Here is a 24156-nt window from a genome sequence, read left to right on the forward strand (position 1 = left end):
GGCATAGTCTGGCCATGAAATACAGGTGTGATAAAAGCAATTTTTTCTAATGTGAGGCATAGAGAAGTCAGGATGGTGATATCTTCAGCTACAGACCAACTGCAAGTACTTTCCCCAGTAAAGCAGCTCCACCTCCACAGCAGCATCCCCTAACAGGGCACTGTGTGGTTATTTGTTACACCTCTAATGGCACTGGTGTCAAACCCTCAGCTCCTGCTAGTGAGCACAGCTCCGGTACAACTAAGTGGATTTACACTGGCAGATGATGTGTCCCACTCAGTAACCCTGCTGCGTTTGTGAGGTGAGGGGCAGCCATGGAAATTAAAACACTCACATTGCACCTTGTTGTTATGGAGCAGGAGTTTTGCCAGTTCCTTCCACTCCCAAAGAGCATGCTGTATCTACATTGGATCTTTATTTGCCCTGCTCCTTTTTCTGGTCTTGGCAACATCTCCTGTGAGCCACCAGAAAGGTTCAGTGAGGACACATTCACCAGAGACCAAACCATGTGAACCATTTTTCTCCTGAATATTTCATGCTTATTTTTAAAATCTCTTAACATTTGGATGGGTTGTCACAGGAATGGCAAAAACCCATAAGATGACTACCTCTTTTTGTCACACCATTGCCCCAAAACTCTGTAAAGAAAAGCTCTGAAGATTTTGTTAACGTGGATGAAGTTTAAAAACAGGCAAACTAAACATTCAGACATGGGCAGGCAACTGTTATGAAAAATTTCAGCCCTATTTGTTAATGACTTACCCAACTTATATGCAATTGAATACAGGAATCATAGTGGGATATAGTTGGTAACTTTAATAGTACAACTATCAGCATTTTAATTTCTGGGGCCATCACTGAAATCCACAAAAGGAGGTGTTACAGCCTGCTTAAGAGAAGTGCTTAGTAATGCTAAAGGGACAGCTGATATTAGAACTTCTTGTAATGTGGGGGACACAAAGCTGACAAAGATGAAACTGTGCTGTAATTCAGAGACCCCTAGGGACTTTGGCCCACCTTCCTTGCAGAAAGGTCCTTCGTAGGCTGAGCTGGTACAGTCACAGGAGTAACCATTATACTTCTCCACACACTTTCCTCCATTATGGCACAGGTTACCGTAACTGCTGCAATGTCCTGGACATCCAGGTTTAACACCAGGTGTCATTTTAGCTCTCTCTTCAAGGTCAAGTTTCTGCCCATTTAAATGCAGAGATCGAATGCACCCCAAAAAGCCCTTTTGTCTGGAAGCTGTTCCCCCTGAAAAAGAGAAAAAAGGACATTCATTCTTTGGTGAGTGTGCACAGTAATCAAAGTCCTGAAGTCCAATCCAGAGATACAAACATGAATCCATGATTTTTTTTAAATATTATCTATTACATCAATGCATACAGTGGTAAAAGATGACAGATGGACAGCCCTGGAAACTAGAGGTCTCTATTTATCTTTACGAAAGGACTAAAAAGCTGTATGTGACACTTTTCTTCTTGTCATTCTTCTCTTTCCCGCCTTATCTACTGCCCTGTCTGGCATTTAAACTGCAAATTCATTTGGGAAGAAGATTAGCTTTGTTATCGTACGTCTGCATATCATCTAATACATGAGAAACCCAAACCTAAAATGTTCTTTTTTCTATTTGTTGCCATAGTACAAAGTATAAATAACACCCTAATCCCAACAGCAGGTGAGTTACAAATGCTGATGGGTCCAGATAGCAGGGATGAATCATGTTCAGCACCAGACCTGCTGGCTGAAGGAAAATGGCTTGAGTCGGAATTTATGCATGACTGCCCAACCTGATGTTGCATGTGAACATTTGTTGTAGGCAAGAAACATGAGTTCACGTCACAGTTGTGTTATTTATTACAATTGTTAAAAATAACTGCATTTCTTTCTAAAGACCAGGCCTGTATGGATATATGCAAGAAGGCAGTTCAGTCACCACCAGCTAACTACTTTATCTGCCCAATGAAATAGCTAACAGTATTACAACAAAGACGCTTTTCCCATGAGAGGTAGTCTCTGAGAATAATAATGACAAATGTTTGAGTACTTTGTGAAAACATCACCAGTTTTCTTATTGTAGGTTTCGTTTGGCAGTTGCCAATGTTTTGCTTTTGAAGATACTGCAATTTTGATTGCTGCTAAGAAACCTCATTCTAGTTCATGAGTTACCAGCCTTTGTAGGCCCTGAAATGCTAGCTTCATTGGTGACTCTCTCGCAAAAGCAGTATGAAGTAACCTTTTCAAATTATTCTTCTGTAGAAGTTTGTTCTATATCAAAGTGCATGAGATAAGAGATTACATCTTTCGATAAGTACCTACAGAAGATCATCTGTTTTTTCATAAATTAATTAAAGCAAGACTTCTGCAAACTAAGAGAATGAAGCAACAGCATTAAAAGCAATCTCACCAAAACCCTACTGTTCCGTGATACTATTCTAGCATATTTTTCTTTCTGGTACACTGATAGCAAAAATAGTGGATTTGAATTAGAGTAATTGAACTATAGATAGTATGTGTGAGACAAGTTTATTTCATGCTAATTTTATGATGCCTTTCTCAGAGAAACAAATATTTTCAAATCCTTCTTTAACCCGCTCTTTTTTTGAGGTGAGCAAATGTTAGCTTACTTATTTTGAAGGTCATCTGAGCACAAGAATCAGGCCTTCTGCATTTGCTGCACTGTGCACACAATCCTTTTCTTTGGAGGTTTTGCCCCAAACCCAAACATTCCATACAGAATTTCCAGTAATGTCCAAATAAGTAGAAATGTGATTTCTCCCTCTAGGGTTACTGGTTACTCTGTTGTTGTTTTTTTTTTTTTTTGCATGGGAGGGAATCACAAATATTACAAGGATAAATGACAGTTCCCTTGCCTCTTCTCCCTGCACACATACAAATCCCACCTGTAACATTTAAAGAATGAGTACAAACTATTGCTAACTATCCCACAGATGTCATATTTATTGAATACCCATATTCTTACTGCTTGCTCTCTAAAGCACTTTGGAAAGCCATATAAAGTAAATTTCTCACTCTTCTCCTCTTCTAGTGCCTGGAGAGTATAGAGGTTAACAAAGACCATCTATATGGTCCTAGATCCACAGAGTATCAATTAAGCAAATCTGTTTATTAGCTGGGCATTTATTTGGGCAGCGTCATTCAAATGACTAGACCTAATCTTCGAATACATTCCTGCAAAACAGAGAAAACCTGAAAACAAACAAACAAAGCTCTTCCCCAAATTAAGCATCACAGATTCTTCCTATTCTAAGAGGCCTGTGTGACTAGGCAATTTCATGGATGTGACCTAAATGTTTTGATCAGGAAAACAGGTTTTAGGATAAAGCTCAGGACCGTAAACACCAAGGTTAAAGGTGTTCGTTGTTGAGTGGAAGTGACAGTCAAATGAGACATGTTGTGTTCAGCAAGGTATTTACGCAGCTGAATTTTACTGAGAAGCCTTGTGGCGAGGAAGAGAAAGTCTGAGAGGAGGGGGCAAGATTCTTACAACTGAGTACACATAGTGTAGCCTGGTAACACAATTGGCTAAATAATTAACATTCTATCAATGAATTGAGGATTTGCTTTAAAAAGCAAAGGACTTTTTGTTGGTAAGAGCTGGATTAGGGAGGCTTAAAGCAATGTGAATAAGTATTAGGAGCATTCTTGCTTTATGTAACTATATACAAAGAACAGGAAAGGGCACGGGAGCATGAAAATCATAATTATTATTATTCAGAAGTAGAACTTGCTATGGTATTCCTCAGAAAAAATCCAAGTCACACTTGTTGGTCTCAAACTGAAATTTGTACAAAGCAGTCAGGGTACACAAGCATTATTTCCTCCTCCTGGCCTCCAGAATATTCCAAAGGTCTACAGGTTCCTTTAAATACAGTAACAGTAAACAAATTATGTGTCTTCTTTTCCTCTCCTTCCTTTTCTCTGTTTCCCAAGGAAGTTTCTCAGATATTGATTCTGGAGTATGTTGCATTTGGACTGTCTACAACAAGACAGAGGAGTTTCACCCAAGAATTCCTCACTTTGCTCTGAAGACAAAATCAGGAACCGAAGGACTTAACTTTGCTAGTCTTAACGTACCAAATGAGGCACAAAAACTTCTGATCAAGGCTTTATGCATCAAATTAACTTCTTAGCTTTTTATTTTGCTTCTCTGGTGTTACCAGTCTGACTGCAAACCTTGTTCTCAAGGAGGTCTGCAAGGACTCTTTTCCCTCCCCTTCCCACACTGGAGTGTTATGGTCATGCCTCCTCCACTAGATAAGACGGTTTCAGCTCAGACTACACCATGAGAAGAGATGACGGCACACCTCCTCCAGGACCACAGGGATATACCAGGAGCCAGCTGCACCACCCAAAAGGATGTCACTCATCTTGAATGGTGAAAGTAACTGTCCATTGGAAAGAATGATTTTTGTCTGTCCCTTCAAAGCAAGTAACATGCCAAACGAGCATGTTGCTGGGCAGTTCAGTGCAGCTGATATTATCTAGCCTGTACATTTGTTTGGAGTTTGCTCCTTCAGCTGTAATATTTTTAATTAACAGAAGAAACATAGCCAGGTGTAAGGATAACCATGCTGTGACTGAAGATTACAAACCAGCCTAAAGCAGCCAGATACCCAAGACCCACAAAAAAAACCCCCAGAGAAACGGTTTTCGAACTCTTTTAGGCTGCTTTAAAATCCAAGCTTGTTTGATTTTGAGTGTACTGGCAATGAAAAGTCATTTCTCCCCTCCACTTTGCCCACAGAGAAAGCTACCACAGGAGCCTGCCACATAGAATCATTTAGGTTGGAAACCCCTTAATCACTGTCAGCATGCAGAACGCTGCAGAAACAAATATCTTGTGGATTATAGGGGGAGTGGTGAATAATATTATGTGCTGATGCTTCTTTCCTTTTTACAATGTCGTTTATGCATTTATTTTTCAGATGGGATAAAATTCACTCTGCATGGCTGAGGTATTAAATCAGTTGCTTCCTATTAGAGAACGGAATAAGACCTTCAGCAGAGACAACTAATGCCACATCTCTGTGTTGCTGGACTTCTGCCACCTTTTCCTGGAGCACACCCAGGGACAAACAGTGTCATAATCAGGAGGCTGCCCAGGTTTCCATCTCTTCTGCTGCTCTGAGGAAAAGTCAGGAAGTCACAGACAGTTTTGGCCTTCACTGTGGTAAAGGCATGGGCTGAAAAAACACTCCTAAAAAATTAGGTTTTCAGTCCCTTTTGTTCAGGGTTCAGTAAAAGTGTGGATGGACAACTGAATGCATCTATTTACTGCACAATGAGAACTTTTCACCCCTTGGCTGAGATAAAGTAACTATGTCCTAGAGTTCAGTGTATATATTAAGTATAAGCAGAGAAAAATTTAGGTTGGAAGTCACTGCAGGGATCAACTGGTCCAACCTGTTCCTCAAAGCCCTGCTATATTTAGACGAGGTACAGATTCACTTATCCACCAAAAGCAACTTGACCTTTTCTGCACAGCTGCTACCCATCCACTCAGTCCTTAGCTTGTATAGATACATGATGCTAATCTGTTCCAGGTGCAAGGCTTTGCATTTGTCTTTGCTGACAAGGGTTCCTGTTGGCACATTTCTCTGTTGTGGTCCTTAAGTACCATGAATTTCCATGATGCAATTCATCGATTATGTCACTTCAAAACCATCATGAAGTTCGTGGATGTAACCTGTTTATTTTTCTGAGGCAGAGAAGCAAGCTTATAGGCAGATGTGAGATGGTAAGCAGTAGATATAGATGACTTATGATAAATCCATCGTTTTTACTCCTTTAAAAAGACACAACCAAAAATTTGCAAAAGTCTATCCAGTCATTAAATTCAGTAATTTTTTTCTAAATGGAAACAGTACCTTGGCTAGATTTCTCTGATGTTTCTAAGGTGTCTAGCAGCCCAACCCCACTGCCTTCAGGCCTGGCCTCCTGTAGAACATGTTCTTAGGATCATATTAGCATATTGAGAAACAAGCGATCAGCAGCATGCTTCATACCAGAAGACAGAAACCTTGCACTGTGAGTGTTAAGCCTCCCTTCTGTGAGTTCTTCACTGAAACTTCCGCTGGCTGAGTCTATCAGAGATCATTTTACGTATAAATCAACAGCTATGCGGGAAGGACTCCTAGCCATTGATGCAGCTATATCTATTTATTAGATTCATTCCTTATGTACAGAGCCCAGTAATTACTGCACACAAACACTATAAAAAGCTCATATAATAAATACTCCAAAACCTTCTTAAATCAAAGGGTGTAGATACACAGATAAACTTTATTAAAATGAATTGACAGATTGAGGTTTGCTACAGCATTTCAACTAAGTAAGAGAATCCATTTTAAGGAAAGAATTGGTAGTTACCTGAGCGACCCTGAATAAGAAGCAGGTTACAACCCACTCCATCACTGAGCGGATTACTCAGAAAGACAGTGTTTGAATATAGACAAGGGAGAAGTCCCTTGGTAATCCCTGATTATATTCTCAAATACAAGCTGGTCCCAATTTAGATTTCATTTGCAAGGGAGATGGGGAAACAAACTATATGCAAACAGAGATTTTTAATTTTTTTTTCTTTTTTAAATTTTTTTCCCTTTGAAAGATCACTGTCAGTTAAAATAATTGTATTTGCTTTGACTGTGTTCATTGTTCTCTCACACATGCACGCCATGGCCAAATAAGGGTCTTGGCAGACATGCCTGAAGGAACAGACTTTAAGACCATATTGTCATCAGGCTTTGCCCCAGAAACTTATATGACAAATTTGTGCCTTTTACATTCCATCTAAAAAGAGAGATCACATTTCCTACAGCAAATTACACAGCCAGAACTGCACAAGAAGAAATACTATGAATTCGTCAGCAATAAATATGTTTCAAGCAATGTCAGACCCTAAAACCACCATCTAGTATAGTATGGTTAAACTATGGTTAGCGCTTTGAGTGTAAAGGCAGTAGTTTGGGTTAACTTTATGTTGCCTGTGCAGAAGTGGAGGAGGAGAGAGCAGAATTACTTCACCATATGCAAGCTCAATGATAAAACAATAGCATTACCAAGGTACGGACATAGAAATACTGTATGTATCTACAGAAACTCTTATATGGTCCTTACCTACAAAGAGCTGGCTGTTGAGCTGTAAGCGGAAGTGCCCCTCCGCAGGTGCCTCCAGAACCTTCTTAGGGAGGTTGTCCACCTGGAGGGAGGTTTGCTTGAGGTTCCTCTCCGCTCGCACGTAGTGCCACTGGTTGTCATTCAGGGGTGTGGGAGACTGCACGGTGGCTTTTGTGGGGCCATTCCCAACATCTATGGAGAAGGTGATCTCTTTGGGGGCTGGAATAAACAGATGTGAAGAAGAAGTGAAGGTCTGAATTAAATTGTGGTTTTGACATCAAGAAATCTTACATAAATACAGGGTCCATTAACTTTTATGTCAGCAAATAGTACAGCATCATTTACCTCCCATCTCCTGCACAGCAGCTTATACGTAAATCTAAGCCTGCAGCCTCACTCTTTGATCTCTGCTGTGATTATGCTTGGCTGTGGGTACCCATCCTTTTTTTGGTATAGCAATTACAGTGATCTAGAAACAGCAGTTCTCTTTTTGAAGTAAGAGTGCCTAATACTGTACAAAAGTCATACAATGGCAGCAAAAGGTTTTGGACAAATAATGCCAAGACAGGAGAAAGGGTGAAAGAGCTCTTTCTGACTAAATCTTTCAAAATGTACGTACTTCACAATTACAGAATTCGGCTGCATGTGGTAGGAGAGGATCCTACAAGCATTCATTTGCCTGAATAAGCCTGACCCAAGAAGCAAGGAAAAACAGATGAGCAAAACTAGTTCACTGGTGATCCGAAACTAAAGAGGCATATGTAACAAATGTCCGGAGATAACAGGGCTCCTAGAAACAGGATGATAATCGGCAAACCGCCATATAAAGGAGTCCATCTTGCTCTGCTGGAAGCCTGAAGGGGGCCAGAACTTTTAATATTCCTGCTACTGATTATTATTCCTCTTTCTAAAATGCTAAATACAGCAGAAAGGCTAAGAACAAGGTCCGCAGACCATACAACCAGAAGGTTGTGGATTGAAAATTCATAAAAAACCTGTTATTTCAAACCCAACAAATTGGATAGGTCTGGTTTTGGAAGCTGCTTCTTAGACAGTTAAGATAGGAAACACTCCATAGGGATAGACAAAGATCTATTCTGAGCCCCTGCATCTGCTAAAAGGCTGCTTCCCTTCGAAGCAGCTGGTCTGCAGAGCTTCCTTGATACAAGGCCTTTAGGCTGCAAGTTCCATCTGGCAGCAAGAAACACAACACCAAACTACTAATGAGAAGCCTAAAGTTTAAAAGACAAGACCTTCCCAAACTTCTAAATAACTCGTTTCTCTAGGAGTAAAGATTTAACACACGCACAAAAGCTTTCACAACAATCCTCTTCACGGTTTGCAGTATTTGTTGTACTCAAAATGCCATTTTTACTTCTGTTTCCCTAAGACTGAAATGCAGTACACTCAAGTACAACCAAATTGGACTTTGATGTGCAATTAACAGTAAATCATACTTCATTACCTTGTGATAATGCACCATGACATTTACCATTGGTTTAATGAATCAAAGGGCCTTGGGGCCCTGTTTTATTAAATTTTATGTTGGGGTTATTATAAGCATATTACAACATGCATAGCATTCAGTTTGTTTTTCCTAAGCTTGACAGAATTGGGAATACAGAAGTCATATTTCATGTCAAAGCCACAGTACTCTTTTGTCACTAATAAATATTTGAAGTCATCAGGAGTGAGGTAAAACCTCACTAATTAATTTCCCTGGTACTTTCCTTTATATACGGAGTAGCAGTTACACAGCAGTCGCTTACAAGATTTTGAAGTATTCAAGGCCTATTACAACTGTGACTGACTTATCTTGCATTAGCATCCTGTTCTTCGTAGAGTCACCTCATAGCTGTACCATACACAAGAGTTCCTCTGAAACACTAGGGCTGCATCAGACTGGGTATGTACTGATACAGAAATAAAGGTAACCATCAGAGTGGTTGTATTGAATTTTTCATCTTCCAACTAAAATTACAGTCTACATGTACACCTAACCCATAGCTTTTTCTCTAAAGGGAAAAAAAATTACATTGATATCAGCGTTGAAAAAGTGAATTCACTCACCTGTTTGTTTGCGAAAGATAAACCTAGCCATAACAAGATTAAGTGTAATGACCAAGGCTGTACAGGGAAGCTGAGAGGAGAGGTAGGTAAGTCTACATTAATGATTCTTTATGTCTCCACCTTATCCTTTTCAGGCATCTCCAACCATCTCAAGACAGAAGAAAATATGTCCTTCCCACCTCCCTGCACCTGTCAAATCACCAAAGATTCCTCGGCAGTGAAACTTACAGTTAATTTCAACTCGTATGAAGTCTTTAATCCCAAGGTTTTCCAAGAATACCCCAGAGACAGCGGAAGTTTTGAAGAAGAAGGAGATGTCTGCGCTGACCTCGGCGTGGAAGGTGGGGAAGTGCAGGTAGGAAGCCTCCGTGTTGAAGGAAGCAGCGTTCCAGAACTGCCCTGCAAACACAACCCCCTTCTCTATAGTTAATTGGCACAGGAGAGCAGCTGCAAGCTGCACATGGAGAGCTACCTTCATCAGATAAATACATTTAAAAAAATAAAAGTAAAAATAATCATAATAATTAAAAAAATAAAGACACACACACTCCCCAAACAAAAAGAAAGAGGGAACATTCTGTACCTATGGAAATTGAGAAGAGCTGGTACTCACTGTCTCCATAGCAACGCAAAGGGCCGATTTTCCAAGCAGCCTCAGAATTTGATCTGTTCGTGTCAGTGATGACTATCTGAGTTACAGGCAAATGGTCTTTGAAAGCAAGGAGGCCGGTATCATTTGCCCTGGATTATAATAAACAAACCAAAAAGAGACAGATTAACCACAGACAGGATCCCCAGCATTCCTTATGCGAAGCAATATTTGAAGATGCTCACTTAAAGATGAAAGGTCTTTTGCAGAAATGCCTACAAGAGCTGTGACCAGTACATACTGCTTAAGATACATATGTGCACATGTATGCTTTATGCTTATACATAGTATTGATCACTGAAGATGCTGTATTTGGTTATATGATACTGTCTGGTATGGTAACTGTGCAGCTGTGCAGAGTGATTGCAAAGCCAAGGCAGAGTGCTGCCACTCTGCCAGATGGGCACTGATGTAACCTGGGCTCTACTGGTTTTCCTCAGTGGGATGAATTCGATGTGGATCAGGTGTAAGTTCAAGTTTGCATTTCTGTTAAGTTAGCTGGAGACAGACAACGGCATTTATACTGGCTTTAAGCTTTATCTGAACAGGAAGAGGAGACGCGACACCTGATCCAGCATCCTGCTAAGCACGGGGCAGCCAGGCAACGCCTGATCCAGCTTCAAGGTGGCTGGTACACAACTGGCTCAGGCCGTGAAGGCAGTTGAATTGGCGGAATGAGTTTGCACTGAATCAGCCCTTTGCATTACATGGCTGTGGAAATTTTAGTTCAGCAACTGAAACACCGAAAGCTGGTCTACTGCATCGAACTACAGTCTCGTTTGTATCAGTTGGGCTTATCCTTCAGCTGCGACTAACTTACACATGGCTGCTAGGAAGGAAAAGAAAAGAAAGATTCCTAAAGGATCATTTATTTGTCTTTACTCTGAGCGTGCTGGGCAAATTATTGTCCTCACAATGCAGCATGGCATTTCATGGCAACCTTCTGGCCCCTCAGACAACTCATGCCTTTGACTCTGGCAGTGTATACAGATGTGTATTCATCCCATGGTACTTCATGAACTGAACTGAGTCCCTCAGGCGTCCAACCCTGACCTTACTAGAGCCAAACTGCCCTTTCAAGGTGTTTATTGACTGATTATAGAGAGGCAAGTGCTACTCTTGGCTCTTTTTCTGAGGGTTGAGGTTTGCTGTGCATCTAGGTATATAAGGCTAGCAAAGCATCCTTCATGGAGCTGAATCTCAATAGTTTTGGAGAAAAAGATCCCTGCCTCCGAGCAATCTGCATGTAGGGTCTGAACTCAACTTTGTCTGCTCAGAGGTGAAAGACTACCTGCTGCACACGGGGATGGCAACTATGACTGTATCCAAAAATGCCAATAATCCTAAATTAACACCCCCTGGTTTTTCAAGCAGGTATGACACAAAGCCTCAGGAGACAGGTATCACTTTTTGAGTGATACCAATGCCAAAGAGTCTGACATCCCAAGCAGGATCCCAGACTACCTATGTGCTGCTTCCACAAACATACCTCTCATCATAGTTCCAGTTGTGGTAAGGGACATGGGACCTCAGCAGAAATAATAATCAGGATGAACACCACAGTCGTACCCCGATACATAACCTCGGATATTTGCTTGACTAAGTGCTCTACTCTGATTAACGTTAGAAAAAAAACCAGAAGGAGTATTTTGATCTTTTTGATAAAGGCTGCATACATTTCATTTATTTTTCGTTGTTTCTAATTGCATGCAGCACAGTTAATTGTCTCATAATTCCAAGGAGAAAAGGAGAGGTACCTTCTCCAACCCTAACTTTTTTTTTTTTTGCTTCAGTGGGTGTCTGACATGCAGATAATTACAGACAAAGTTCAGTAAAATGAAATTCCCAGGCATGAGACAGAGTGATGCCTTCAATGCAGACTCAGAAGGAAAAATACCATGTATGAATGAAAAGTACATGGTCTCCAAATCTCTTCACGGAGGTCTCTCAGCAGCATACTCATCGAGCTTATTGTATCAATCTTCAAAAGTTAGTGTAAATGGTCTCAACAGATTTTGAAACAGTTATAACAAAAGCTGAACTATCTGAGTATTTCTTAGGAAGATAATTAAATAAGGTGTTTCAGTGGATGGGAGGAAGATGAGTAGGCAGAATGAATGAAAGGCAGAGAGATGCACAGAAAGAGGACATAAATTATACAATATAGTCATGAATAACTAAGCTTGCATTTACTTTTTTAAAAATAAAATTTAAAAAAGATCACAAAATATTTAGGGAGGTTTCCTGAAAATCTATTTTCATTCAAAAAATAGTGCAGTCTTTTGACTAGCTATGATCAGCATTAAAATAAAAATCAGTATCTTCCTGCACCTACCACTGAAGATATCTACAAAAAAAATGAAATGGTGACATTTTAAAGATATCTATTCCACGTCTCTGAAAACTGCATTGCTTATTAGATATTCTGTTATATTGCATGAAGTTCTTTTATAATGAATTTTATGACTGAGTTTTTACTAGTTATATGCCAGTGTCACAGAGAACTTTAGAAGCATAGCTCAACAGTAGAGAAAGAAAAATATTCTAGAACTAATAAAAATCTTCACTTTTATGTTAATGCCTTGAAAACTCAATCAAGTTTCTCTTGAAGCTCAAACAGCACATTTTATGTATTTTATTCTCTCACACATGGGAAAAAAAGTCTTACGTAAGGATATGTATTCTCATGGAGGCAAACACTGAAATAAAACCTATTAGAAAAACATTCTGCCCTTCAGAAAATGTGTTAAAGGCAGGAACAACATACCTATTGTCACAGTTTATTAGCATTATTTCATGGTGGGAAACCAAGGTTTTGGTGAAAAGTCAACACCTCAGATGTTTCAGCTAGGAAAAGCAAAAGAGAGATTTGAAGACTCTATGCAGGCCCTCATGGGAGCTAAAGTTTGAGTGTCTTGAATTCCTTGTATTCTTTAAGATGAACTTATTTCAAACTCAATTTCTCACAAATCACCATGATTCCTCTTCTCGTTATGTGGTACACCATGGCAGCCTCTCAAACAGAGCATATTATGCCTCAGAGAGAAGCAAGAGAGCTTCATGTACCTGTACAATAATTTCCTGGAGGCAATGCTGTGGCACTACAAAATCCAAATATATCGGGCTTTGGACAAAACATTTGGAATTTTGCCTGAAGGGGGCTTACGGATCACTTTTAATGTACAAAAGTTTTCAAATAAAAAGTGCTATTTTTTGATAGAAAGCATCTGCACTATGATGTGCACATACATGATTTTGTCTTTTAAGCAAAAATAAAACCTTGTTAGATTCATTGGTTTTGCATTTGTTCCTGGAGCTAGTTTTTACTTATATGTATTTTAATTTAGCAGTTCACATACACTTAAAACCAAATTATATTTGGTTTTCCACAGCTGCTTCTCAGGTTAGCCAAAACCACTACCTTATGTCTCCCAGCAGGTTTCACATAGCACTCTGTGACCACTTCCAGCCAAGCATGCCTTGGGTACCACTCTATACTCTGCTTTTCAGCACTGAGAACTAGGGGTGGGCCCTGAGGGATGATGCTTCTTGGCCAGGAATGTAAGTTAAGTCCAGATTTCACAAAAATCAAAGCAGGTTTTATCTCTTTCCTGAAAGGAGTCCTGTAGAAACTGTATAAATAAATTAATAATCTCGGGAAACAGACCTTCTGCTTACCTGACTTGGCACCCAATTCATCACAAATTCAGGTGAAAGTCTGAACGCTTTTCAGAGGGTGGAAAGCACCTTCAACAGAGATATTTCTCTGAGCTCTGCATACAGGGTAGCATCAATTTGTACTTCCCACAAGCAAAAGCGAAACAAAACAAATCCAATAATGCCTTTTAAATTAAATCACTGCAACATTTTTAGTTATGGGTATTAAATACAGTTGGATGTCATCTGTTTACCAATGTCTGAAGATTAATGTCTGTATCTACCCGAAAGACTTCCTCAATAAACTTTGACTCATGTTGCACATCAAAGAAATGCTCTATGTATGGGAGTAGGGGGCAAAGGAGAAAAAGAAGAAAAAAATTTGCTGCAAGTGCAGCAATGCTAAAGGTGATAGTGCAGCAACTAGATATTTTAACATGTAGCACAGGTACCTTACTTGTAAATGACAACTATTTTGTAACATTGTAACATGAGGCTATTTTTCTTCCTCCTGGCTACTAATAAAAGCATGCTCAAAAAAATCTCACTCTATGGTATCCTAACAGTGTAAGGCATCATAAACTGGTAATCTCTAGGTAGCTCTTTCCATATTTTTTCTAACAGACGGTAGAGCACTGGTGCCATTAAACATAATTTCTTCTCATATGATCCCCTATTGGTATGTTTTCTTCTTGTACATTAATGGGGTACTCTGGTGGGGTCTGAGCCTCAGTAGCTCAGATATTCAGTATGGATTTTCATGAATACAGTACATTTGGGGAAAAGATTACTATCATCATCAGATGTCAATGAACTGCATGAGGAAGCGGTCAGTGAAACAGGCTTCCATCAGAAAGTTTTGAGCCTTGTGTAGGACATACCACGAATAATCCAAAGGAATACATTTTAATTGCCATCTTACCCACCAGCTGCATCCAAAAGTGCTTTACTGGCTACAATAATATAAACTCACAATAAAGAAAAAAAAACCAGCAGCAGAAGGGGACACACCTACTAGTTGAAGGCAAGATGTGGTGGCTATTTTTTGCTGAATTAAAGAAGATGTAAAAGAAAGAGTTTGGTAATGATAGTAATGAACTGATTCTTGACACCTCAGGGGCCTGCTACAGTCAGCTCTCTGCAGGCAGCTTTTCCAGTTTGTTGACAAATGCAGTCACGAAGGCAGATATCTAAGACAGCTCTATACAGGCCAGGTCACCTCCGGCAGGGTTTATTTATGAGCTCACAGGCTCTGTGGAGTTGTCTACGCTGCTTCTGGGGGAATGGATTCTGTGCAGGATAGTGGCTGAGCAAACAGAACCTGTCAGATCTGGGCTCGTCAGTGGCTGGGTTTCTCTGCCCTGCTCTCCTAGCCACTCCAGTTTTAGCATCCTGGCTCTGACACAGCTTGGCATAAATATAGTTTGTCCAAAGAGGGCTTCACTCACTTCTGCGCGGCTTTGCTTCTCCTTGAACAAAGCTGATGTACTCAGTATATCTCTGGGAGCCAAAGTGGGTCTGACAATAGTAACATCCCCCCTCCCTTTCCCCTCTTCCCCTTCTTTTCATGTCCTGGGGCTTCCTTGTTGCTTGCAGTACCCCAAAGGCACAGGAAAGAGGTGGATGCGTATTACTCTGGCAATGGAAAAACTCAAAGGCTCAGTTCCCCACTGAAGAAGGCTGTTCTGGAAGATGAAAGAAGGGGATACTCTTAAAGTCTGAATAGTAAGACAGGAGAATAGAAATAAAAGATGGCCAATCAGCTACTGCTTGGAGGCAACACTGTCCACCACACTGCTGAGATGCCTGAGCTTCCTGTACAAAATGACTTCCAGCGATGCTGTTATTTCTGCACAAAATAAAAAGCTGTAGATTTCTCCAAATTCACAGATTTTCTTGGTGAATGCAATCAGTAAGAAATAGGTTTGGTTTGATGATTGACTTCAATTACGTGTTTACATTTGAAGTGGGAAATGGATTCCAGAGAGACCAAAGCAGCAAACGGACTTCAGGACAGTCATGTGCCACCATGGCATGAAAGAGGTTCCTCCCATTTAAATGAAAGGTTTGGTGAGCAGCAAGACTGTCATTGCCAAGGCAAGAAAATTTTGCTTGAAGTGAAAGACAACCTGGAACAGGTATTTAAGGATCCAAAGGATTTCTACAGTGGGCTTAAAATAATGCAACCCTTTCTGCATTTCAGAAATGCTTTATTCTCTAGATCACTGTAATACCTTTCCCCAGTAACACCTGCATCAGGAATGCACCTTCTGTTTGAAACAGGACATATCTTTTGAAAGACAATTGCAAACCTGTCTCATCTATACATAACTTGTCCCAACAGTTAACAGTTATCAGTGTTGGGGAAGGGAAAGAGAGAGAAAGAAAACATTTTCTGAACGAGATTTAGCTTCAGCTTGCAGCCACTGGATTTCTACCAATGTCCCACCCACTAGGCAAGGGCTTTCAACAGCCAGGAAATCCCTCTTTTTTGGAGGCATGCATAACTAACCTACAGGCAAGTCACATTTAACACCTTTCCAGATCCCTTGCTTAGGCCAGGGTGACAACTTATGCCTCTGCTCCCTCAGCAGAGGTCTTCTCCCATTCTCCAGCAAATTCCATGAATTCTGCAGACAGAATTCACTGTCATCACACTGCAGAGTTTGGAACTATGGTGAGGAGCTGGGTCGAAAGGATACTTTTCACCAGAACGCTTTAATAAAAATAAAGGTGAAAAATACAAAAGCCTTCCCCATATAGCATGCAACCAATTATATTCCTGTTCATCTGGCCAGCATAACTTCAGGGGGACTAACTTGGCATCAAGCAACAACCCAGAGACAGCAGCTGGCTCAAGCGTCTGCTTAGATATCATTTAAAGGTCAGCATGCCCAGAAGTGCATATTGTATGCTGCCAAACACCTGGCTCAGGACTTTTTTTAGGCCTGTTTTATCTTGTTTTCCATTTCTTTTGCTACTCTGACAAATTAGTAGCTGCTTCTGCACCCAAGACTTAGTCTAGGGAAACCAAATCAAAGCAAAATCCTAAGCCTGTCTCCTCTTCAGAAGGACGCTCCAGCTATTGTCCTGAGTTCCCACCTTGGAGCTGCAGTGAGCAGTCTGATTTATTTAACAGGAACGAAAATGATTTTCTGGTTTTCCACTCTGTAGCACCCATTTTATTTCATGCTAAGGCAAATAAATGCATCTACTGCTGTCTTGCTCCTTCCACTATAATGTATAGCAGGTTAAAGTCACAGTTCAGGTATCAGCAGGTTTCAGATTCAAATGCTCATTATATATCAGGGGGTCGGTGTTTTAGCAGAGAATCACAAAAACAATCTTCAAAAGGCATAAAATTTCTTATGTTTAAAAACACTTTTTAAAGGTCAGGGGGTTCTAGCTTTTAAAAAGGCAACCTGCAATTTAGAATACTATCAAAGTCCAAATTTCAAACATTAAAAAACAAAACAGAACACCTGAACCCCCAAACCAGCAAACAGTAGGCAGCTTAGCTGCGGAAACTTCTATGCATGTCCTGTTATTATAATGAAATTATGAGAAAGTAGCTCTGTGAGCTGCCAAGCTAATGAAGCATGATTTCCAACATCACTCTCCCATGAGGGTTTTCCAAAATCTAATAAAAGTGTACGCTTCCTTAACTTCCTTCTTGTGAGTTTTAATTGGCTTTTTCCCCTCAGCTCGGCATAAATTTTCATAGAATGTGTAATTTCTAATACTTTTGAGATTTCTCCTTCAGTTAAAGATGTTTGAAATGCATCTGCTTGTCCAAAATCATTGGGTGTGGGGGGAAAATGGAGTTAAACACATACAACATAACTTGCTTAGGTCTCATTTCCTTAGGAGACTCAGCTGAAATATTCTAAAACTTCATTCAGCTTCCACCCTGCGCTGGTTTGCACAACCTAGTGGTGCACCGCCCTGCCGTCTCAAACTACACCACCAGTGGCCCACCACATAACACACCCTGTTCCGCTTCAGTAGTAGCTCACCAAAAAGCAAAATGTAGATTATGAAAAGAGCCAAGCACCAGTAAAACCAGATGCTTTTGCTGCTCCTGTGCGAACCTCACCCAAGTGCACCTGATAACCAAACATTAAGGAAAAGAGAGATTAACATGCACAGCCAGGCCCTGCTATACTAATCACATTCATAAACCAATACTTACATAAATATCTTCCCAAAGATATCCCCTTACAGCTATGATTTTTGAAAGTGAATAGTGACCCCAGGGATATAAAGGGTCCAAGCAAGCGATCGCACTGTCTGGAAATCAAGCAACCAGAAAAGCCTGAATTTCTGAATTTTTTATTTGTTTCAAGACCCCTTACACCTCCTTTCTACTCATTCTCTTTTAAGTGAAGGTTTCACAGGGATAATTTGGACACTATTTCAAACACAGTAGCCTATTACAGCGATACATTTCTTGTCTACTTCCATTATTCCTAATTTCTGAACTACTCAAGGTTATGGTATCTTCTTTTGGAGAAAGGGCAGCAGCTCCTATCAGTGAATGGTCCAGAAGGGAGAGAGGGTGAAGCAGAGTTTTCACATATATTTTCACAGTGTTTCAAACTGTACTTTCAACAACTCTAGCTGGTGTTCCTACTCCCTCCAACACAAGTATGGAATTAATTGGAATGTTCACCAGCTAGTCTTAGCTGAGTCTCTGAAGGTGCAGAGAATGAGCGAAGGTTGTAAGGTGGCCTTCACAAATTCATGGGGTGTTGGGGCACAAATTCATGGGGTGTCAGAGTCCAAGGAAGGCTCTGAACGTTCATGCTCTAAGTTTAAAACTTCCTATGGTGACCAAACCAACATCTACAGAAGCCAAAGGAAGTCTTTCCATTGACTTCAAAAAGCTTGAGACCCAACGTAAAAGAAAATTAAGGCACATACAGATATATTGTTTCACAATAAACCCACAAGTCTTTCTCATAGTACATATTTCTTGTTCTTAAGCTGTCTGTACCTGAATTTTGCTGTCTCTGCCTGAATTTTCTGTCTGATGTATACTCATGCACCAACCTCCTAGAGCCTTTATTCATGCAATGCTCCAATTGAATCAATGGAAATTTTAAAACAAATAAAATGACTTAATTTGGCATTCGACAACAAAGAATTTTTGAACACAACCCATCCCAGCAACCTTCTTCGGCCAGATATGTTGTCTTTGGTTCAAATAAGAAATGTAAGACGAAATCAGGAGTCCAAATTCTAGTTTGACTTTCATTCTCATTTGATCATACTCAAGCCATTCAAGCTTCCGGAGCTGTGCATCAGGAAAAGATTTAAGCCTCCTTGCCCTACTTTCTATCCCCAGCTCTCACACAGGCACTACTATACACATGTTAAAATTATTACCATTCTTCTCTATCTGCGTCACAGTTGCAAAAATATCTCATATCCAGACAACTTTCTTCCAGTCCACACGCACACTGTTGAATGCCCGGAAGAGATCCTCCCCAGTAAAGATGCTTTTCATTGGCACGGCCAACCCACCAAGCAAATGGCATTCCATCTGGATGAAAGGGAAAAAGAGGGGGAAAGAAGAGAAAAAGAGAGAGAAAGAGAACTTGATAAGCAAATTGGATTTTCCTGAGAATGAGACAGAGAATGGAGGTGGACATGTTAAATAATACTGAAAGAAAAAAGGTGAACTACAGACCAAGTAACAATCCATAAACTTTGCCCAAGGTCTATTTTATGGAATACACATTGAGAAAGCAACAGCTCTATGGTAATCCCATTTGGTTTGAGGAACAGATGTTTTCCCCATAGGGATCACATGCCAATCACCCATCAGAACTTTGGTGCATTTCAGCTGCAAAGACATTTGACATATGAAACCAGCCGCACTGTCTGCACCAGCTGTGTCCAGTGTTTTTGTATGATGCTAGAGAGGAGACCTGATCACTGAAGGAGTTTAAAAACAGTTCTCCTGCCACGACTTGTACTGCACAGCTGTCTTGAACCATCAAGTGTTGGCCAAGGACCTCTTGCACGGGCAACCAGTTATGAAGGAGACTCTAAATCTTACATCAGGATTTTTTACCTTAAGACTCAACAGAAAAATCTTCAAAAACAACTCGTGGACACACCTATTACTAAGGGCTTAATACAGTTCCTCTCAAAACTGACCAGAATTGACATCAGTTTCTAAGGGAGCAGGACCACGGATTTTAATGTGTTCTGCAAGTGTGGAATTTGCAAATGCAAAGCTCCATAAGATACTAAACCATCCAAGTGTAACGATTCAGGTAGGGCATAAGTGGGGAAAAAGATTTCCCTACTTGGGAATTAATTTGTCTCTTTGAAGTTATTTTCTGTCTACAGGAGCTTTAAGATCTATATATAAACCAAGATAGGTTTTGTTTACATTTCATAATCTGTTACATCAAGCATTAAATATTAACAGTCAGATACAATAAGCATATTCAGATGTAATGAAATCCACGGATTAACATTTTGCCAAGACTGACTTTGTCTTCCAGCTTAGATAACTTTTTCATTGACTTCTTAATCCTTTGAAATGTAATCACTTACACACACAGGTAGATGGTAAGATTTAGCAAAATCGACATATCATGACTTTTAATCAAAGGAGCTTGGAAAAATAAACTGCACTGCTAACGCAGAAAAATGTATCAATTTATTCTTCTGCTTTACTAACATTATTAGTAGGGAGTACTCCTCATTACACAAAGAAGGAAGTCTAAAATGTAAAATGTAATCAAGGTTAACTGTAGAGTGTGAGGGACTAATTAAAATTAGTTTTAGAATCACTTGCCAAAATTAATTCATATTTGTTTTCCTTCTAAGCTTAGACTGCTTAACTGTAAATTCATGAAAAAAGGAAAATAAAAATAGGAAGAGTAACTCCATTCTCATGATGCCAACAATTAAGACGTGACGAATTTGGCCAATACCCAGTGGTACTCATTAGAAAAACACAATTCAAGACCATCTAAGGATTCATCTTACAAAAATGTACGCAATCATTTTAGCTGTCATATTATTGTCAACACATTTATGTTTTCTTTTCAGCTGATTTTCTTGCAGAAGATTGCTGCAGCCAGTGAAACCAGTCTATACTATATTATTGGGAAATTACTTGGTAAAGCTTGGAATAGTAATGTTAATTGAATAAAAGGGTGATTTGTCTAGGAGTTGAAATAGATATTATACAGAAGTGCTTAATCTAATTTTAAAAGTGCCCATTCTGGAAAAAATATTTAGATAAAGACAAATCCTTCGGGCCATCAGCAGTTAATGGTATTCATTAATCAAATTCAACCTGTGTCAGATTCTTTTGGCAGAAATCATTATACACTTAAACATAACAGTGAAATAAGCAATCATTCACATGAATTAAGAGTAAGTAGTTTTCTGATGTCTTTTTCAGATCTGTTGTTATTTGTTTTATCGAGCAATACCAAGCAAACACATACACATTCAGATTTATGATATAGACTGGGGAAGTGGTAGAAGCACCACAGTTTGAGTCATTTACAACTAAATTAAATACAGTGCTAAAAAATAGAGCATTCAACATTATAAGAAGCAATCTTAGATTGTCAAGGGAACAGACTATAAAAAAAGAGTGTCATTTCAAAAATTCTATTTATTAGGCAGAGTTCTGCCACCCTTTACTCAAGATGACCGAATTTTTCTCCCTAACTAGTCCCTTAGAAATCAATTGTAGTATTAAGGAAAATTATGCCCTGATTCTTCAACTGTTTTCCACGTGCTTAATTTTTAACACATGAGAAATCACAGAGCTACTCAGCAAAGCTCTTAAATCTAAGGTACTTCAGCAATGTCTGAAGTGTTTAGGAATTACTGAAACATATATTGTATGTCATATATCTGTAATGCTGAAGTAATTCAATATTTCACTACCAGTGCCAATCAGTCTATCCCTGAGTTCTTTCCATAAAGTTTACATTGTCATACACTGGCAGAGTGGGAGGGTGTCTTGCACCGAGACCAAGTTTGGCCAACAGCTATTGATTAAGATCCTTTCTTCTAAGCCTGTAGATCTGTTGCATTATCTTCACTTTGGTAATCATGGTATTATCATTTTTTCAAAGCATTATCAATTCTCTACCACCTGAAAATAAATTAATTTCCTTTCTGTGGCAAAGCCACAGAGTCAATTACGTTAATCAAGGAATTAACATGGCCCAATAAACTAATGCTTACACAGGTCAGTGGAATTCCTCTTTAAAATTTCTAAGCTAAAATGCCATTTAATAAAAAGTGCTAGTAATTCTTCAGTTTGTGCTTACACTGTACCTAATAATACATTATTTAGTCAAACAGCGTACAAATAAAAGTATTATTTTCCATGCAGTTTTGTCTATTTAGAACTGGAAAAAAAAAAACCAAACCACTATAATATTAAAGTTGTCTTTGAACTTCATATTATGCTTCCGAAGGACAATATGTGTGAAAAAAATCCCAAAGCAAGCAAAGCAAACAAGCCCCAAGTGACTGAATTCACCAGTAAAAGAAGAGAGACTGGTTTCTTTCAAGTAATTTTCTCCTGTACTGTGAAGCCTTTGGAAGGTTTTAATTTTGATAATAAAACCCCCCAAAAAAGCAAATTCTTTTTACTTTTTGCAGAGGATAATAACCCTTTCTGTGATGATGCTGTCTGGAAGCCTCTAGTAACAGCTGTGATATTTACATCACTTTTTTCACTATAATTTAATATGTTCTCAAATAAAAGAACCGAGCAGGCAGAGAGTATTTTATATCAAACCAAGTACTGCTACTCGTTCACACTACCAGGCACAGGCTGCAGAAAGGAAGGGTGGCACAAGTGTCTTGAAAGGAATAAATAAGGGGTCTCATCTTCAGCTGATGATGTTTCCCTCTACTGTCTCCACAGGCTAGGCTTTTCTGGTCTGACTGGTCTCTTCAAAAGCTACCGTGCGTAGCCAAGTAAGACTTTGGAAAACCTAGCATATACAATATAATATGGACAAGAACTCAGTTTTTCCCCATCCAGCACAGAAAAGTAGGCTCCTTTCAGATGACAGTTCTCCAGCAGATCTCCAATAGCTGCTCTATCAATGGGCACAACTGAACTGCTCATCGTTAGCTCTCAGTATGAAATCTGTTTCAACAGAAGCAAGGCTGGCACAGACCGCGCAGTTCGCAAGCACAGAGGCTGAGGACTATGAAGAGAATAGCAGACACAGAGAGGTTGTTTCCAGCGATCCGTAGGACGTGATACAGACTGAGATCAAATTCACCTGCAATGCATATCTGGCTCTTCTAGTGACAAGAATGGCTGAAGATTTATTCAGTGTCCCTCTACCTGCTTACAAGAAAATGTCTGTCCTCTTAAATCTCCCTTGTACTGATAGTTCTCTCATTTTCTGTATTAGAAGGCATTGACGTTGCTAGCAATACAAGTTATATTTAAAGGTTTTAGGCTTGTTCATGTTTTAAAGGGCAGATATTTTTTTCAAAGATTATTTGTATAGGCACTCAGAAGCTGGAGGAGGGGGAGAAGCCGCATACCCCAACAGCATTTAGGACTAAATTACTATGTATATAAATGCCAGACAACTTCTTTGGACTCAGTTTACCTTTATATAGGCAGAAATTCTTAGCACTGGCTTTGGCATTTATACAACGAGTTAAAACAAAGGCATGCATTTTTAACAGTATTAGAGTTAAAAGATTTGTCAAGATTTTCCTGCATAATTTCCTAGGTGGTTCTTGTTATGTAACAAACAAAAATCTAATGATGGAAGTATAACAAGATCAACTGGATCCCTTGTTAAAACTCCTGTGCTGTATAAACCTGAAGTCTAACCCAGTAATTACACACCCATAAAACAAGTAAGGCTTTTGGGGTGCCCAAGTACCGAAACAGGTCAATTACAGGTCTTTTCCAGCACCACAGCAAGTCTATTTATTTGTATCGGTCTGTTGAAACTCTTGAAACCATATTGCATTGAAACAGCATCCTCTTGGCAGTCTTCATGTTCAGGTTTTCTCCAAAATCAGAGTTAAGCAGAACTGAATTTATTAAATATTACATCTATACATCTTACTGATGAAAATGTAGATTAATTTACACCTATGCTGTTTACTCTTAAAAGGATTCACATATCAAGAGATAGCGAAAAGTGGGAAAATATTGATTGTAGAATTGCACAAAGCAATTGAAGCCAATTCTTTGCTACTGCACTCAAAAATGTAAAATATCTGTTTGCACTCACCACATCAGCAATATCAAATCCTGCAGATGGCTCACCTGATACGTTGCTCATTATGTGAAACAAGCAGTTGGCAGATTTTTTTTATACATGTATCTGTACATACACACACACACACAGGTATATGAGGCAATTTCAACCTGAATGACTCTGGAGGCCAATTCAGAGTACAAATTATGATCTCAGCTAACTCATTGTTAAAAGGCTCTTGAAGAAGTGGAGAAAGGCATAAGAGACTGAGAACAAGGGAAAACTGTGACTCAGTATTTCTTTGTAAGAGTTTCCCAAGGTTTTGTTTTCTCATGCTTGATTTTTTTTTTCCATCACAACATTTTTCTACCCATTTTAATAAGAATTTTAAACATTAAACTGAAG

At 39.4% G+C, this 24156-nt stretch overlaps 1 protein-coding gene across 2 annotated transcripts in view; it reads right to left on the bottom strand.

Annotated features, from left to right (window-relative positions):
- CNTNAP5 (contactin associated protein family member 5) overlaps positions 1 to 24156 on the bottom strand; it is a 296748-nt gene that overhangs the window by 41593 nt on the left and 230999 nt on the right. For both annotated transcript variants that reach the window (XR_003559721.2, XM_027804376.2), the window contains exons 14-18: positions 18908 to 19064; positions 9827 to 9954; positions 9442 to 9612; positions 7144 to 7362; positions 1018 to 1257 (exon numbers count right to left, since the gene is read on the bottom strand). Coding sequence is in view for 1 of the 2 variants with exons in the window: in XM_027804376.2 (XP_027660177.1) it covers positions 1018 to 1257; positions 7144 to 7362; positions 9442 to 9612; positions 9827 to 9954; positions 18908 to 19064 (915 nt within the window). In the remaining variant the exon portion in view is untranslated. The remainder of the gene's footprint in view (positions 1 to 1017; positions 1258 to 7143; positions 7363 to 9441; positions 9613 to 9826; positions 9955 to 18907; positions 19065 to 24156) is intronic.

This window comes from Falco cherrug, chromosome 8, assembly GCF_023634085.1.
Source record: "Falco cherrug isolate bFalChe1 chromosome 8, bFalChe1.pri, whole genome shotgun sequence".
Lineage (NCBI taxonomy): Eukaryota > Metazoa > Chordata > Aves > Falconiformes > Falconidae > Falco > Falco cherrug.